Source organism: Cimex lectularius, unplaced genomic scaffold (assembly GCF_000648675.2).
Source record: "Cimex lectularius strain Harlan isolate CLEC.00 unplaced genomic scaffold, Clec_2.1 scaffold93, whole genome shotgun sequence".
NCBI classification, from domain to species: Eukaryota; Metazoa; Arthropoda; class Insecta; order Hemiptera; family Cimicidae; genus Cimex; species Cimex lectularius.
In genome coordinates, this window is record NW_019392669.1 from 1,244,166 (window position 1) to 1,259,351 (window position 15,186).

The window sequence follows — 15,186 nt, forward strand, 5'->3', positions numbered from 1 at the left end:
TCCAATCTCTCTCGCACTCACACTACCTCATAGACTCCTTTTATCGTTTTTACCTGGCCTAGGGGGTCTCGGCGACGCAGCATTGTCGTCAAATGGGTTGGACACGCTAATGTTATCACCAGGTACTTGACTCGGAACGCCTACACCTATCCCAACCAAGACGATAAGGCCGTTTTTTTTACTCAGTAAACCCAGTACATTCAATGATTACTTAAGAGGTTGATTTTTTTTTTTTTGTAATCACTATGCTTTTAATTAAGAGTTAATTTGTAGCGTCGTGCAGATCTTGTGGTTTGATTGTTGATTATTTAGAATTCTGGGTTAAAGGATATAAATCTGAATAGTTCCACGTGAAAATTTTTCCCTTATAGACACCAGAAATTAACGCAAGTAAAATTATTTTACAGATGGCATAATAAAATTAAAATACAAATAAAAAGGAAAACAAAAATTAATTAAGTGTGCAATCCGTTCAAGGAATTTTTTTAAACAATGTTTCATAATCCCAGGCCCATTAATTTTAATTGTTTTTTACCCGATTTCCAAAACAATCAACAATAAATTGATTAAAACCACGAAATGCAATGTAATTAATAGAAACTTGTATATTAAATCTGTATGCAATCAATATTAAAAGTGATTACTCCAAAATTAATTTTTAATTTGAGAAAACAATGGCAATTATCTTTTAAAAAGGTGTTGTACTTTTATTAATCATTATTAAAAATTAACGAACAAACGATCATTTTACAAAGATAAAATTCTAAAACAAAAACCTTGCTCTTTCAAGCTAATTCATTTCATTTTTCAATGATTACAAATATTTGAAAAACCACAATTATGAAATAATTTTTAAAGTTATATTTAAACAAACAGTACGACAATCAATATTTTGAGATGATCACTTGTATTTAAAAAAACAAAAAACAAATAAAAATGAAATGTAATGCTCAAAATAAGCCAAATTAAAATATATGTAATGACTTCCTTCCCCCAATCAAACAGAAATTTTTAAATAATAAAATTATTGGATAAATAAAAAAAGGTTAGTTGTAAAACAAAAAGAAAAATTAGCTTGTTGGTTACAACTCAATACTTTTTTAAAGAATATTTTTTAACAACGAACTGAATGAAACAAACTTAGATGTTATATTTACAAAAAAAGAAGAAAAAAGCTACCTTGGTTGGTTTGCGAAGGAGGCCTTTGCTGGTTGTTGTAATCCTGTGAGTAACCGTAGCCGTAGCCGTCCATCCCACCGCTCACACTGCCCGGTCCTGGAAATGAATCTTGAGAGTTGGACGATCCTGGAATGAAAAGAACGGGTGAGCGGAGGGACCTAGAAAGTTTATTAAAGCGTCCGTTACCTGGTGAAGGAACAGGGGCGGCTTTCGTGCTCTTCTTCTTCGACGATGCCTCGACCTGGTTTATAATCGGCTGCGGGTCGATCCCGCCTCGGTCGTAGTGGCACTCAAAAGGCAGTAGGTTCTTAGTGTAGTGTTTCCTGAGCGTGTACGCAGCGCTCGATGACGCCCCGATGCCCAGCAGGCCGGCGATGTCTTTCCAGATCTTATTCTTGGTCACCTATTTTTTATCAACATTATTACACAGTCTGGTCTAAATTTAAATAAACTTTTGTCTAATTAATTCAGAAAAAAATGATAAAAATGAAAAAAAAAAAAAAAAAAAGCATAGCAACACTAACTAGAAAAAATTACTGGCTGTTCCCAATTGCCAATCAAAATCTTAGAATCAACACTATTGCAGATAAACCATAAAAAATTTAAATTAAATTACAAACCACAATTTTAATAAGTCTAATATTTTATTTATTCACTACAACTATTAATTATAAAGAACAAAGATAAAAAACATATTTAAAGGGATATTAAGTTTTAAGTACATGATAAATGAAACAAGAGGCTCAGATCTCAGGGGCTTCTCTCAGTAAGACTTGAACAAATGAATCAATATCCACTCAATGTAAGTTTTAAAGGGAAGAATGAACACCAGCAATAAATTTTTAAACAAGATTTACCGTTTTGTGGGATCAAACCGTTGCACTTCTTGAGGAGATAAGTGAAAAATATTTATTATTAAATTAACAAATCACCTATTGTATATCAAGACTCAATCGTTAATTTTTTTTTTTTTTTTTTATTATAAAAGCTTGAGGGTTTTTCTTATGATTCACTGTGTTGTGCTGATAAATTTATATTGTGGAAAAAAGGAGAGAGAGAGAAAAAATACGAACCGTGTTGCAATGACTGTTATTAAAAAGATTAATATAAACATATTTCTATTTTAGTTTATGTTTGCATTAAAAAAATAACAAAAATTTAAAAACTATTAATTCTTATGCTCTTCGTTTAGAATAATAAAAGAATAAAATTAATTATTTTAGAAAATACATTATTAGCGTTGTTTTTGAAGTTGATTGGTACGCAGGATCAGCCGTTTATGCTGCAACTTTGCTTTAGAGAAAAAAAACATTACAACAATATATTAATTTTTTTTTAAGATGAAGAATTATTAAGAAAACTAAAATAAATAAAAAACAAACACAATTCACTAAAAATAAAATAAATAAATAAAAAAAGCTTTAAACTACGTAAAAACTACTTTGTGACTCAACTACTGAAAATCTAATAATTCAACAGAAAAAAAAATCAAGGAAAGAAACAAATAAAGCAAGACTGATCTTTTAAAAATATAAGTTTAAAAAACGAACACAAAAGCAACATTTTTCTGGCTTGAAACAAAGGGGGTATGTGCTTTATAATATATTAAAAAATAAAATTTAAATAACTGAATGTGCTAAACTGTGCAGCTTAATTAAATAAATAAACTCTTTAAACAAATCAAAAGCTCTAAATTAAAATAATACAAATCATTAAAAAAAAAGGCACTAGGTTTGTTAATACGCATACCACTTTTATATGTAATTTCAAGAAATGTGTATAAAATTGAAAAATAAAAATAATATAAATAATTTTATGAGGGATGATTTTAGCTTAAATTCTTTTTAGAGTAACATTATAAAAAGAAAAGTATAGCTGCTGTAAATGGAGAAGAAAAATCTTACGATTTCAAGTGAAATGGGTAAAAACTAAACCCAAGTGCCAAATAAAAAATTAAAAAAACATATTTATCTTCTTTTTTTAAATTGTAAAAATATTATATAATTATAATTAAGTAAATAAATGTGCAGTGAAACTGTAGTTCTCTTTTTTTTCAGGTGGGGTCAGGGAGGTTTGAGGGTACGCGAAGCAGGGAAGTTTGCGGGTAAAGAAAACACCAATTCCTCCACAAAGAAGAAAAAAAGTTAATCAAATATATTAAAAAAAATATGGCATAAGGTGCAAAAAGCAATGACAAAAAAGATAGAAAAAAATTAAAGTTAGTTCAAAACAATAAAATAAAATCCAAGCCCAAAGAGAAAACAATGAAACAAGGAGGAAAAAGTATTTACTGAGATAAAAGAAACACTTTTTCTCCCCCTGGGCATGCAATAAATCCCACTTGAATCAGAATAAATTGAAAAAAGAAATTAAAAGAACTGATAAAAAAAAGGTTAAAACTTATAATCTAGGAAAAGAAACCAGGTACCATGATGGAACTACACTGCACCTTGCATACCTCCATGAAGCCCCCCCTCTCTTTGACGTAAAGGTAGAGCCGAAAGAGGTCAAGGGGGTTCTTGGAGATGGTCGGACAGACGGTGATCGGCGTACCGCGCTCCTCCATGAATTGAAGGAGCTTGTCAAGCCACAGCCTGCGCTCGGGGGCCTCGTCCATTTCATACAGCTTACCTAAACTATCATGCTGCTTCTGAAAACACAATTCAAACTGTTAATTCAAAATAAGATTAAAAAAATTAAAAAATGGTTTTAAAGGGTTAATTTACTCACTTCAGACTATTTACAAAAACTGTAATATGGATTTAATTTTTTTAAATTTTAATTACTAAAAATAACTAAATTGTTTTTTGTTTAAATCACTCAAAAAGTTTGTTTTTTACTTCCTCCTATCTCTCTCTCTTTTTTTTAATATAATGTTGCTCAAAATTAAAATGATTCTGGTAGATATAGAGTAATCCAGTTATAAAGTTTAATACTTTTGAGTCTCATATTTAATTTTATTAAAGTGTCGAGAAAAGAGAAAGTATTTTTTTTTTTGTAATTTACTTCTTTTTTTTTTTCTTATTTTAAATATATAATCTGTATGTTTAGTTGCATGCTGCAGTGAAAATGAAAATCCATGCGGCTTTGCACAAACCCACAATTTCTTTTTTCCTTTTTGTGCCATTTCACAGTTTTCTTCTGTAAAATGACAAAATTGAAACACATGCCCACCTCAACCTCGATTAATTAAAATCTTCTTAAAAAGTGATTAAAATATAAAAAACAAATAAAATGAAACAAAAAAAAAAGAAATTAATAGAGCCAAGACACAACAAAAGAAAAAAAATCATGCTTAAAGCATTAGACATGCATTTTTCTCCTTAAAATTTCTCATTCTAACCTTCCTAAAGACCTAAAAAACCTAGATCTCGAATGCAAAATTGCTAGTGGCTCGCCTCAAAATACACCACTTTTCATACATAATAACCCAGAAACTATTATAAACTTTTTAACATTAAAAATAATCCTTCATGTAAAATGAAGTTTTAGGGTTGTTATGTATAAAAGAAATGGATGTTAATAACAATCCCCTTCCAAAGAAAAAGAAAAAAAATGCATGAAATTTTATCAAAATTTGAGGCATAGGCATGCCAAAGCACACGGTGCTATCATATATGACCTCTGGAAGCTATTGTTTTCTTTAAATAATTATCTCAACAAAAAAATTTAAAAAAAAAATTGTGCCCGTGACTTGCGCTTTTCCGTTGGGGCCATCCTTGCCTCTCGGTACGGGATAGCGCAAGACACGGGGCGGTTGTTACAATAGCATTCAAGACAAAGCAGGCAAAGTGAGATGTACGGAAAACTATTAACCTTCGGCCTGTACAGATCTTGGGGGACATGACTGTTAAACACCTGGAATCAAACAAATACACACAAGATTCATACCTTCTATCTTGCCACATAATTCAATTAATTGTGTTTCTCAACTTTAGACAATTTTTGTGAGGGGGGGAGTTAAAAAAACATTGATAAGCACATAAACACATATAAAAAAAGGGGGAGGTGAAGTTGAAATCTAATGTATGAAACTGTAACTGTTTTTAATATTTAAAGGGGAAAAAATATTATCAGATATTATCTAAAAATGAGGTTCTGTGTTTAAAAATAAAAATGTGAAAAGCAATTGTAATGTGTTTTCTTAACGTAAAAGGATAAAAGTGTCAATTGAATACACATTTATAAAATAATAATAAAAAAATAATAAAACACTGCTCATGCACATTTAAAAAGAAAACATGGAAATATAAGAATAATATATATACAACGCATAAAGATAAAAACACTTATAAAATCTAAAAACTAATTATATATCATCGGGGGGGGGGGGGCACAGTAATAACTTTTTTTTCAAAATCATATATAGGGGGATAATAAATAAGATTTAAAGTTAAATTGTATGATTAAAAGACTTGATGTGGACTTACCGGACTGGCTGGCGTTCTCGGCCAAGTCGGGCTGTGGTCAGGAGGGTACTCTTCGTGCATCGAGTTAAGGCTTGCCGCACCGGGGGATGGCACAGTGCTCTGCGGAGTAGTGGGGTGGCTGTGGTAGCCCATCATGCCGCTACCGCCTCCACTGCCCCCGCCGCCTTCTTTTCTACTCTTGCCTGGAGTGCAGTTGCCATCATCACCGGATGCTGTTTGATAAATGAAAACTACAAATTGGTCGAACGATGCAGTTATAAGAAAGGAAAAAAAAAACTTACCAGCTGAAGCGTTTGATAATGTCGATTGTTGTGATGCCTCGTCTAATGAGGCTCCATCTGGACCAGTAGTTACTATTGATGTTACACTGCCAGGAGCTGGTCCACCTGGACTCGGTGTAACATTGCTCATGCCAGATCCTTAATAAAATAATTAATAACATAAAACTTTTTAAAAGAGGTTAAAGTAATAATATGTAATTTTGTCAATTTTTATCATCTTGGATCTTCAGTGATTTCACAAAACAGTGAGAATGTACAGACCAGAATTATTAGAAAAATATAAACTATAGATTCTTAGATTATTTTATCTAAAATATAAACTATAGATTTTTTGAAATGATAAAAATACTAACCGGCTACTGTTGTTGTGACTGATGAATCGTGCACCTCATGTGTTGGAGTCGAGGCTGGTGGTGGTGGCGGCATTGGACCATCATGGTGTGGAGGAGGAGGTGGTGGCATCCCTGGGTGGTGTGGTGCCGGAGGGCCCATTGTACCACCGCTGTGGGAATTGTAGCTGCCTGGGCTTGGAGGCATGTTGCCGCTGTAGCCGACTTTGTGCTAAAAAGACACGTTCAGAATTGAGCAGAATGCTTGTAAAAAAAAAGAAAAAAGTATACCGATTCATCTTACCTGATAAGGAGATGGAGGGTACTGTACATGGTTGGGGATCGGTCCTCGCGGCGGATACTGTGACTGTGGGGGCATCCCGCCCGGTGGACCCTGATACCCAGGACTACCATATCCCATACTGCCTCCTCGTACACCATAATTACCTTCAGAAATTTAAAAAAAAATGTCAGTTGTTAAATATTATTTACAGAATTTTCACATAAATTGATAGATCAGTTCTCCTGAAATATTGAAGTATGGGACATAATTTGACATAATTTGCATTTTATACAAAAATGACAAGCTAAGGAAATATGTACGTAACCAATAAAAATAATAAATAATAATAAAAGAGGATAAAAAAATGATTTATAATGTTAAAGTTATTATTTTCAGAAACTGTAAGTGTAATAATAACGATTAGATAAGATCGTGTCACATTCGGAAAATTTTTTGTATTGTTATGTAAATAAACATAAGAAAAAGACACAAGCCACCTATTTCAGTTATAATTAAAAATGTTCATACTGCTAAAATACCTTGTTGGGGATATTGATGCTGAAGGGGCGCCTGAGGCGAATAAGGTGGTATCTGCTGCGACTGGGGAGGAGGCGCATGTGGTGCCATTTGATGAGGTGCCATTTTATAGTTGTGCATATGCGGCCCGCCTCCCGGATAACCGCCCTGGTTGGCCATTGGAGAATGGCTCATCCGAGTGGGACCGTTCCCAGAGTCGGACTGACCGCTTGAAGGCCTTGGTGGCATCGCAATATTCTGCTGGCCTGTAAAACGGGGAGAAAAATATTAAACACGTTAATTCAATAAATTAATTACAAGAAAAATCATTTATCAACAATTAACTATAAGAGATAAAACTGTTGTGAAAAAAGTTTTCAACATTTCAAATCACAAATGCTTGTAGAAAAATAGTTTCTTAATTTAAAGGAATTATAGAAAAATGACTAAAATCACTATTTTAATATTGAGGAGTGAATCCATAGAATGCAGAGTTGTATTAATTTGTCTTATAAGTTTCCTTCAATCATAGAGTATATTCTTGATGCGGTGCGCTTAAAATGGAGGAAATAAATAGATTTCCAGCATTTTTTCCAGAGAAAATTTGCGAAAGAAGCTATCTAGCCTATTTTGTCTATTTACAACTTCTTTTATCAGTTTTGTTCTTTTTTGGGCCACAGCACACACAAATTTGGACAGTTTTACTTAAAGCCAACATAGAGCGATTAAGGATAAAGCTAGAACAATTGTTGTTTCATTAGTTATTCTTCCTTTTGTACATTTAATTTATATTTCAACATTCTTTCAAGTGTAACTTTCTTGTAAATTTATTATGAAAGAGCTATGTGCTCTTTTCAAAATTTTGTCTCGTTTGGTTCATTAGCTGAAATCATGTAAAAGTTAAAAAATAAAACGCAAAACCTTTATAGTCTTTAAGTTCTAATTTTGCATTTTTCTTTTTTATTTGAACAACTGAACAATTTATTCTTGTTTTAGGACGTTTACAAATGCTACATACAAAATTATATATTCTACTTTTTATAGAGAATGTTTTTAGAATTTTGGCTCTGTATTTTGCTGTAGAGAAAATAGAAAAAACCCTTTACACCCTTTAACTCTTTGCCTTAATAACTTGGGACAGTTTAATCTACTTTCTTACTTTTGTGTAATGTCATGGTTTTTATAAATTTAGTCTCTTTCTCTTCATTTAAATATTTTCCCAAGATTAAACTATTTCTTTAATACACGCTTATTCTTCTTTTCTCAAAGAGTATTCATGCTTTTTCTAAGACATTTGATACATTAACAAATTAATTTATTTTCTACACGGCAATTAAGCAAGACGCATCATAACCTTTTTATAAATTTCCGCCTATTTATCTTCATCTAAACACCTCCTCTTTTGCCACTTTTGGGATGACATGATGGAATATAGCCAGGTTCATTTATCACCGGGAAGTTTATTTATAAATTAATTCCATACCACTACCCATAGAACGTCAATTTAAGTTGTAACATAAGTGATCTGAGTTGTTTCCTGCCTTTTGGGATTTTGTTATCCCCTAGATTAATGGGAATACCAACAAATTATATGTAAAAACAAGCAATATTATGGTTAAGGTCTAAATGTCTTTTGAGTCTGTGGCTCATTAAATAAAATCACTCTGGGCAGTTTTTAAAAAGGGATATAAATGCAGCATAAAACTTTTTTCCAATGGTCTAATTATTGGGTTGTCCGGAAAATAATGCAGGATTTTAAGTTTTCATTAAAAAAAATCTATATAAAATATTCTGTTTACGTTTACAGGATTACTCATTTGTATGAATGTCAACACTTATTAATCCTCTTCCAAATGATATTGTTTGTTTACCTCTGTAGCATTCCGCTACTTGGAAATAATTCAGTCATCCTTATAATGTCAAAGCGAGAATTTCGTACGATTTTCTTTTACGAGTTTAAACTCGGCCGAAGCGGAGCCCAAACGGCTAGAAACATTAACCAAGTCTGGGGCGAGGGTTGTGTTAATGAGTGCACTGTGCAAAGGTGGTTTAAAAAATTTCGGGAGGGAGATTTCAGCCTTGAAGATGAAGAAGGTCGTGGAAGGCCTTCCTCTCTTAATGATGATGTTCTGCGATCAGTGGTGGAAGAAAACCCCAAAACAACTGTTCGAGAACTTGCAGAGCAACTCACAGTCAGTAAAACGACCGTCGCTGACCACCTCAAGGCGATTGGAAAAGTGAAAAAACTCGAAAATTGGGTTCCACACTCATTAAACGATCGCCAAAAAATCAGCGCTTTGATGTTTGTGCATCACTTCTTTGTCGAAACAAAAATGACCCATTTCTGGCCAGAATTGTTACATGTGACGAAAAGTGGATTCTCTACGATAACACTAGACGTTCTGGACAGTGGCTCGACAAAGGAGAAGCTCCAAAGCCCCCAACTCATCAAAAAAAGGTAATGGTTACGGTATGGTGGGCTTCATTTGGTTTAATACACTACAGCTTCTTAAATCCTGGCGAAACCATCAATGCTGAATCATACTGTAACCAAATTAATACCATGCATCAGAAATTGGCAGTAATGAAGCCCTCTTTGGTCAATCGGAAAGGGCCCATTTTGTTGCATGACAACGCTCGACCACATGTGTTACGTGTAACGTCACAAAAATTATTGGAGCTTGGCTATGAAACTTTGCCTCACCCACCCTACTCTCCGGACCTCTCGCCTACTGACTACCATTTTTTTAGACACCTGGACCACTACTTACAACACATAATATTCAAAAATCAAACGGAACTGGAAAATGCATTTATTGACTTTATCAATTCTAAAAATTCTGAATTCTACTCAGACGGAATTAATAAGTTACCAACACGTTGGGAGAAATGTATTGAGAGTATGGGAAATTATTTTGATTAAAGAACATTGCTTTAAAGTAACTAGTTTCTTTTTTTTTGTTTAATACCAAAATCCTGCATTATTTTCCGGACAACCCAATAGAACCCCTTTTGATCAGATTTGCATATTCTGGACAAGCCTTCTCGGCACTGATGTGTTATTAATGGTTGACCCAGGTCATTGCCGGGCCAATTAGGGCCCCCACGTCTTTCACACCTAGCCCTTTCTCCTCTTTTTGTCTCCTACCGCTTCCCGAAAGGTTTTTGATTATGACAAACGGCCGGAGGAGGTATGAATATTATATAGGAGGCTTCAAGTCGACCCGAGGAACTGCCTAGCAAGCTTTCAATTTGAAAAATTATGAGCAGTTTAAATTTTCCGAAAGACAGTTTTGATCTTTTTTCATTAAGTCACATTTGGTCTATTTTTTTTTTAACCATGTTAAGCTTCTAAGGCTATTGCTTCTAGAAAGAGAAACAGTTAAGAGTATGAAATTTTAGGGTTTTCTGTACGTTTATACAGAAAAAAAATAGTTAACAATACATTATATTTGCCTTGAGTGCAAGAGAACAAATAAAGGGCATGTTAGCATTCTGCGCTATCTCCTCTAGAAAGAGAAAAACTTAAGATTCTGAGGTTTTAATGTTTATGCAGAAAAATAGTTACCAACAACCAAAGATATACATAAAATTCCCAAACTTGACAATTTTTTCTCTAATTTTTATGCAAAATATGTGTTTTGCGTGTGTTTGTGAGAGAGATAAATATTTAATAATAAAATTATATTGGTTTTTAGGGCAAGAGGATAGAAAAATCCATCCAAGGGGCAAACTTTATAGAATGAAACTTAATAATTTAAATTTCAAGTGATAAAGAGATTACTTCAGATCCATAGGATAGTCCCTTCAAACTTTACGGTTTTTTCTCAGAATTTTTATGCAAAACAAGTGTTTTATTTGTAGTAGTTGTTTTAATTATAATCATCAGAAGGATATATGGATCTTGTGGAAGTGTTGGAGATTTAGGGTGGTTTTAATGTTAGGACTCTTCAACAAATGAAGCCTATAATTATGTCTTAGGGGACTCCAAAACAGAAGGCAGGACATAAAGTTTGCAAAAAAATCCTAGTATGGGTCCACAAAATAAGGTAGGACGTCAAGTTTAGCACACCTCGACGGCAGAAATTCATAGTACAGATTTTAATTAAAAAAATAAAATATTATATTGGTAAGCCTATAACTCATCAATTTATTCTATCTAATTTTATCAAATCTTGTCAATAAGTTTGGAAGATATCCAAGGAAAAGACATTCCCCAGGGGTGTTCACATCAAACGGCAGGATGCCTTCTAGTACATGGGAAAATAGGACTTCAATAGGAGAAATCCACAGCACAGATTTTGGCAAATAAAAAAATAAATTGTTTATTGTTTAGCCTACAACTGATCAATTTATTCTCTGTAATTTTATCAAATCCTGTCAATTGGAAGATATCCGAGGAAAAAACATTCCAGGGGTATTCACATCAAACGGCAAGATGCCTTCTAGGTCATGGGATATAAAGGCCTCAATGGGAGAAATCCACAGCACAGATTTAGGCAAAAATAAATAAATAAATTGTATATTCGTTAGCCTATAACCGTTCAATTTATTCTCTGTAATTTTATCAAATCCTGTCAATAAGTTCGGAAGATATCTAAGGAAAAGGCATTCCAGGGGTGTTCACATCAAACGGCAGGATGCCTTCTAGTACATGAGAAAATAGGACTTCAATAGGAGAAATCCACAGCACAGATTTTGGCAAATAAATAAATAAATTGTATATTCGTTAGCCTATAACCGTTCAATTTATTCTCTGTAATTTTATCAAATCCTGTCAATAAGTTCGAAAGATATCCGAGGAAAAGATATTCCAGGGGTGTTCACACCAAACGGCACAACGCCTTCTAGCACATGGGATGTTAGGACCTCAACAGGAGAAATCCAAAGCACAGATTTTGACCAAAAAAAAAAAATTGTATACTGGTTAGCCTATACTCTGTCAAGAAGAAGGAAAAGACATTCCAGGGGTGTTCACATCGAAAGGCAGGATGCCTTCTAGGACATTAGGACCTCATTGTGAAATCTACAGCACAAATTTTGGAAAAAAAATTTTGGTCAGCTTCTAACATATCAAACGTTACCCGTTACTTTATCAGATTTTGTTGAACAGTTAGGGAGGTATTGAAGATAAGACATACAAGGGTTGGGGCAAACTTTATAAAGCTCGACAATAATTTCAAGAGATTTTTAAGATTCCAAAGGTGGTCCTTTCTTCAAACATTGTGATTTTTCTCCAATTTTTATGGGAAAAAAGTGGTTTTTTTTTTAAATGTATTTATGAGATATTATAGTTTACATTGGTTTAATGGCGGGGGGGGGCAGAAAACCAGGCATCTAGAAGAGCAAAACAATATAGCACGACCTTCCCAGGAGTTTTATATGTTAATTATCATAATTGTAAACGGACCTACTTACAAGGGTAATTTTTAAAAAACAGTTTCACTTCTGCAATTCATTCATACTTATCATAATGCAATGTAATTTCTTCAGGACCGGAGGCTTTTTCTTTTTCGCCCTTTTCCGCGAGCCAGTCCCTGGGAACGGTCGTGAGCAATTCTTTATGCCCGACTCTCCGAGAATGATTCATGAGGGGCTACCCGGAGGAAATTCCCAGCGGAGGGAGGGGAAGCCGTCGGAGTGAAAGTGAGGAAGAAAGTTGCCACGGGGGCCTTGGACGTTTTTAGTTTATTACAGAGTCGACGACGGCCGAACGATCAATTCTGAGGGATTGTCACGCTGACTGATCGTCCCTGGCCGAGGTCCGCCCAGTCTCGCTGGTTTGTCCCTCTCTAAGAAGAGGTCTCGTAGAGGCTAAACAACGGATACAGCGAGAATCAAGGATATTTCAAACTTTACAAATATCTAAATGGAAACAGCTAAAATATGCGTTTGGCTTGGCTCAATCATAAAATGGTTTTATTCATTGATTTCATAAAACAGCCTCTTGTAAAGGCAGTGTGGGAATAATCACAAAATAATAGATAGTGTTTATTTATTTACATTTTTACTGAGAATAATCTTTTTTTGCTGAGGTTTTGGTATGCCTTAGCAGGTAGTAAAGCGTTGTGATTCAACTCTTTTCCAAGAAGCAAACGTGCTACGCTGTAACTTTTTACAGAAATAAAAAACAAACCACAAAGGCGTTTATTGTATTTTGAACGTGTTACATGAAAGTCATTGACTCAGTGATTGACTAGTTTTCTTAAAATGTAGATTGCATTGTACGAAGAAACGCTTTTATACTATTTACTGAGGAGGTCTAAACGTTTCCTTTCATTGTATGATTCCTTCTAAATGCAATATATACACAGATCGTCTGTTTATCTATTTCTCCTTTCTCTTCTACCTCTATTTGTCTATCTATATTATTTGTTTGGTCTATCTATTAGGTTCGTCTACTTTTCTACTGTGTTTTATCTACCTCTTGATTTCTCCCTTACCCTGTCTTTATCTATTTAACATTATCGAATACCTACATCTTCCTCTATCTATCTAAAAACCTTTATCTATCGCTACTTAGATTTCCTTTTTTTCTTAATTAATCTCTAGCTCTACATTTTTTATCTAAGGATCCAAGCCGCATCCTTTATCGAAGGATCCAATCCGCATCCTTTATTGAAGGATCCAAACCGTTTTGTCTTATCGCTTTTTCAATCTATTGCTCATTTTGTTTTTCCATTTCGATGTACCTCTCAGTGCCAAAGAAATAATCCAAGAAATCGACCAATCCAAGCCGCATCCTTTATCGAAGGTTCCAAACCGTTTTGTCTTTGTCGATTTGTCAATCTATTCCTTATTTTGTTTTTCCATTTCGATGTCCTCTCAGTGCCAAAGAAATAATCCAAGAAACCGACCAATCCAAGCCGCATCTTTTATCGAAGGATCCAAGCCGCATCTTTTATCGAAAGATCAAAGCCGCATACTTTACCGAAGGATCCAAACCGTTTTGTCTTTGTCAATCTATTGCTTATTTTGTTTTTCCATTTCGATCTACCTCTCAGTGCCAAAGAAATAATCCAAGAAACCGACCATTTTTTATTTTATCTTCTTCAGTTATATTTTAGGAGATTTGTTACAAGTGAACATTCATTTTAAAATTGATTAACGAACGAGAAATGTTTCAAAATATTCTTTTTTTAATGATTTTATCGAGTTATCTTTCTTTTTTATATATTTGAGAGCACTTGGCATGTCGTCGTGCCCTGATTCACCTCTTCCTCTTTCCGCTTCGGCATACTTTCTGGAAATTCTATCCTAACACCCCAGCCTATAAAGATGATCTTTCATACAGAAATGTCCATTTTTATTTATTGGCATATATGGTATATTTTTTAAAACATTTCTATATATTAAATTATAGTGTGTAAGTAGGCATTAAGATCCCAAACACTGGAAATTCAGAACGGATCATCTTTTAAACAAATATCCTTAAGGGACGAAAAAAAAAGTTTGCAGTTCGATAAATTTCTTTAGGACAGGAAAAATCAACCATATGATAAAACAAATAAACAGATCGTCCAAGGCCGTTGAATGGGCGAGAGGGTAGATCTGAATAAAGAAATAATGGACCCGTGGCACATATGGGGTGGTTGGACGCAGAGTAGGATCAGACGCTGGATCAGCTGTTCCTTTGACTTTGATCACGGAATTAGAGAGAACCGGGGGTTGGAAAAGGGGAGATGGGAAAGGGGTAAAGGTCGAAAGGGGGTGGGTTACTAACTTTTACCCGGTCTCAGTTGAATGAGTCTCTTGCTTTCTTTCTCTCCCCCATTTACATAGTAAATACATTCTACAAAGGTACCCCCATTAAGTTTTACAAGATCTCGTTTCTTAATCCACATGGTTTGTCTCTTAAAAAAAACCCTTTTCCAATCGTTGACACTTTTTCTCGGATTATTGTAGGATGAATACAATTTTCGCTTTTTAAAAATCGGTTAAACCGGACGTCAATTTCTGAACGTTTTTTTTTATGCTTCAGCAAATGAAGTCTGCAATGGCTTGAGGATTCCCAAAATGAGAAGGCTGAACCGTTAGTTCTTAGGATCCCGATTCCAAAACTCTACAACACAGATTTTGCTAGAAATTTCTAAATTAGTTCGCCTAAAGCTAATAAGTTATTAGCCGCAATGTTATCAAATTTTGTCGAACAGTTAGATAGATATGGA

General features: G+C 34.0%; 1 protein-coding gene across 4 annotated transcripts in view; it reads right to left on the reverse strand.

Moving 5' to 3' along the window:
- LOC106672101 (trithorax group protein osa) overlaps window positions 1-15,186 on the reverse strand; it is a 198,004-nt gene that overhangs the window by 7,753 nt on the left and 175,065 nt on the right. Inside the window, exons 6-15 of one of the 4 annotated variants that reach the window (XM_014403244.2) lie at window positions 7,042-7,284; window positions 6,524-6,666; window positions 6,244-6,451; window positions 5,891-6,028; window positions 5,610-5,821; window positions 4,996-5,037; window positions 3,638-3,829; window positions 1,366-1,582; window positions 1,180-1,305; window positions 54-146 (exon numbers count right to left, since the gene is read on the reverse strand). In XM_014403244.2, coding sequence (XP_014258730.1) covers window positions 54-146; window positions 1,180-1,305; window positions 1,366-1,582; window positions 3,638-3,829; window positions 4,996-5,037; window positions 5,610-5,821; window positions 5,891-6,028; window positions 6,244-6,451; window positions 6,524-6,666; window positions 7,042-7,284 — 1,614 coding nt within the window. Of the gene's footprint in view, window positions 1-53; window positions 147-1,179; window positions 1,306-1,365; window positions 1,583-3,628; window positions 3,830-4,995; window positions 5,038-5,609; window positions 5,822-5,890; window positions 6,029-6,243; window positions 6,452-6,523; window positions 6,667-7,041; window positions 7,285-15,186 lie in introns of all 4 variants that reach the window. The other 3 variants (XM_014403243.2, XM_014403246.2, XM_014403247.2) reach the window with 3 other exon arrangements.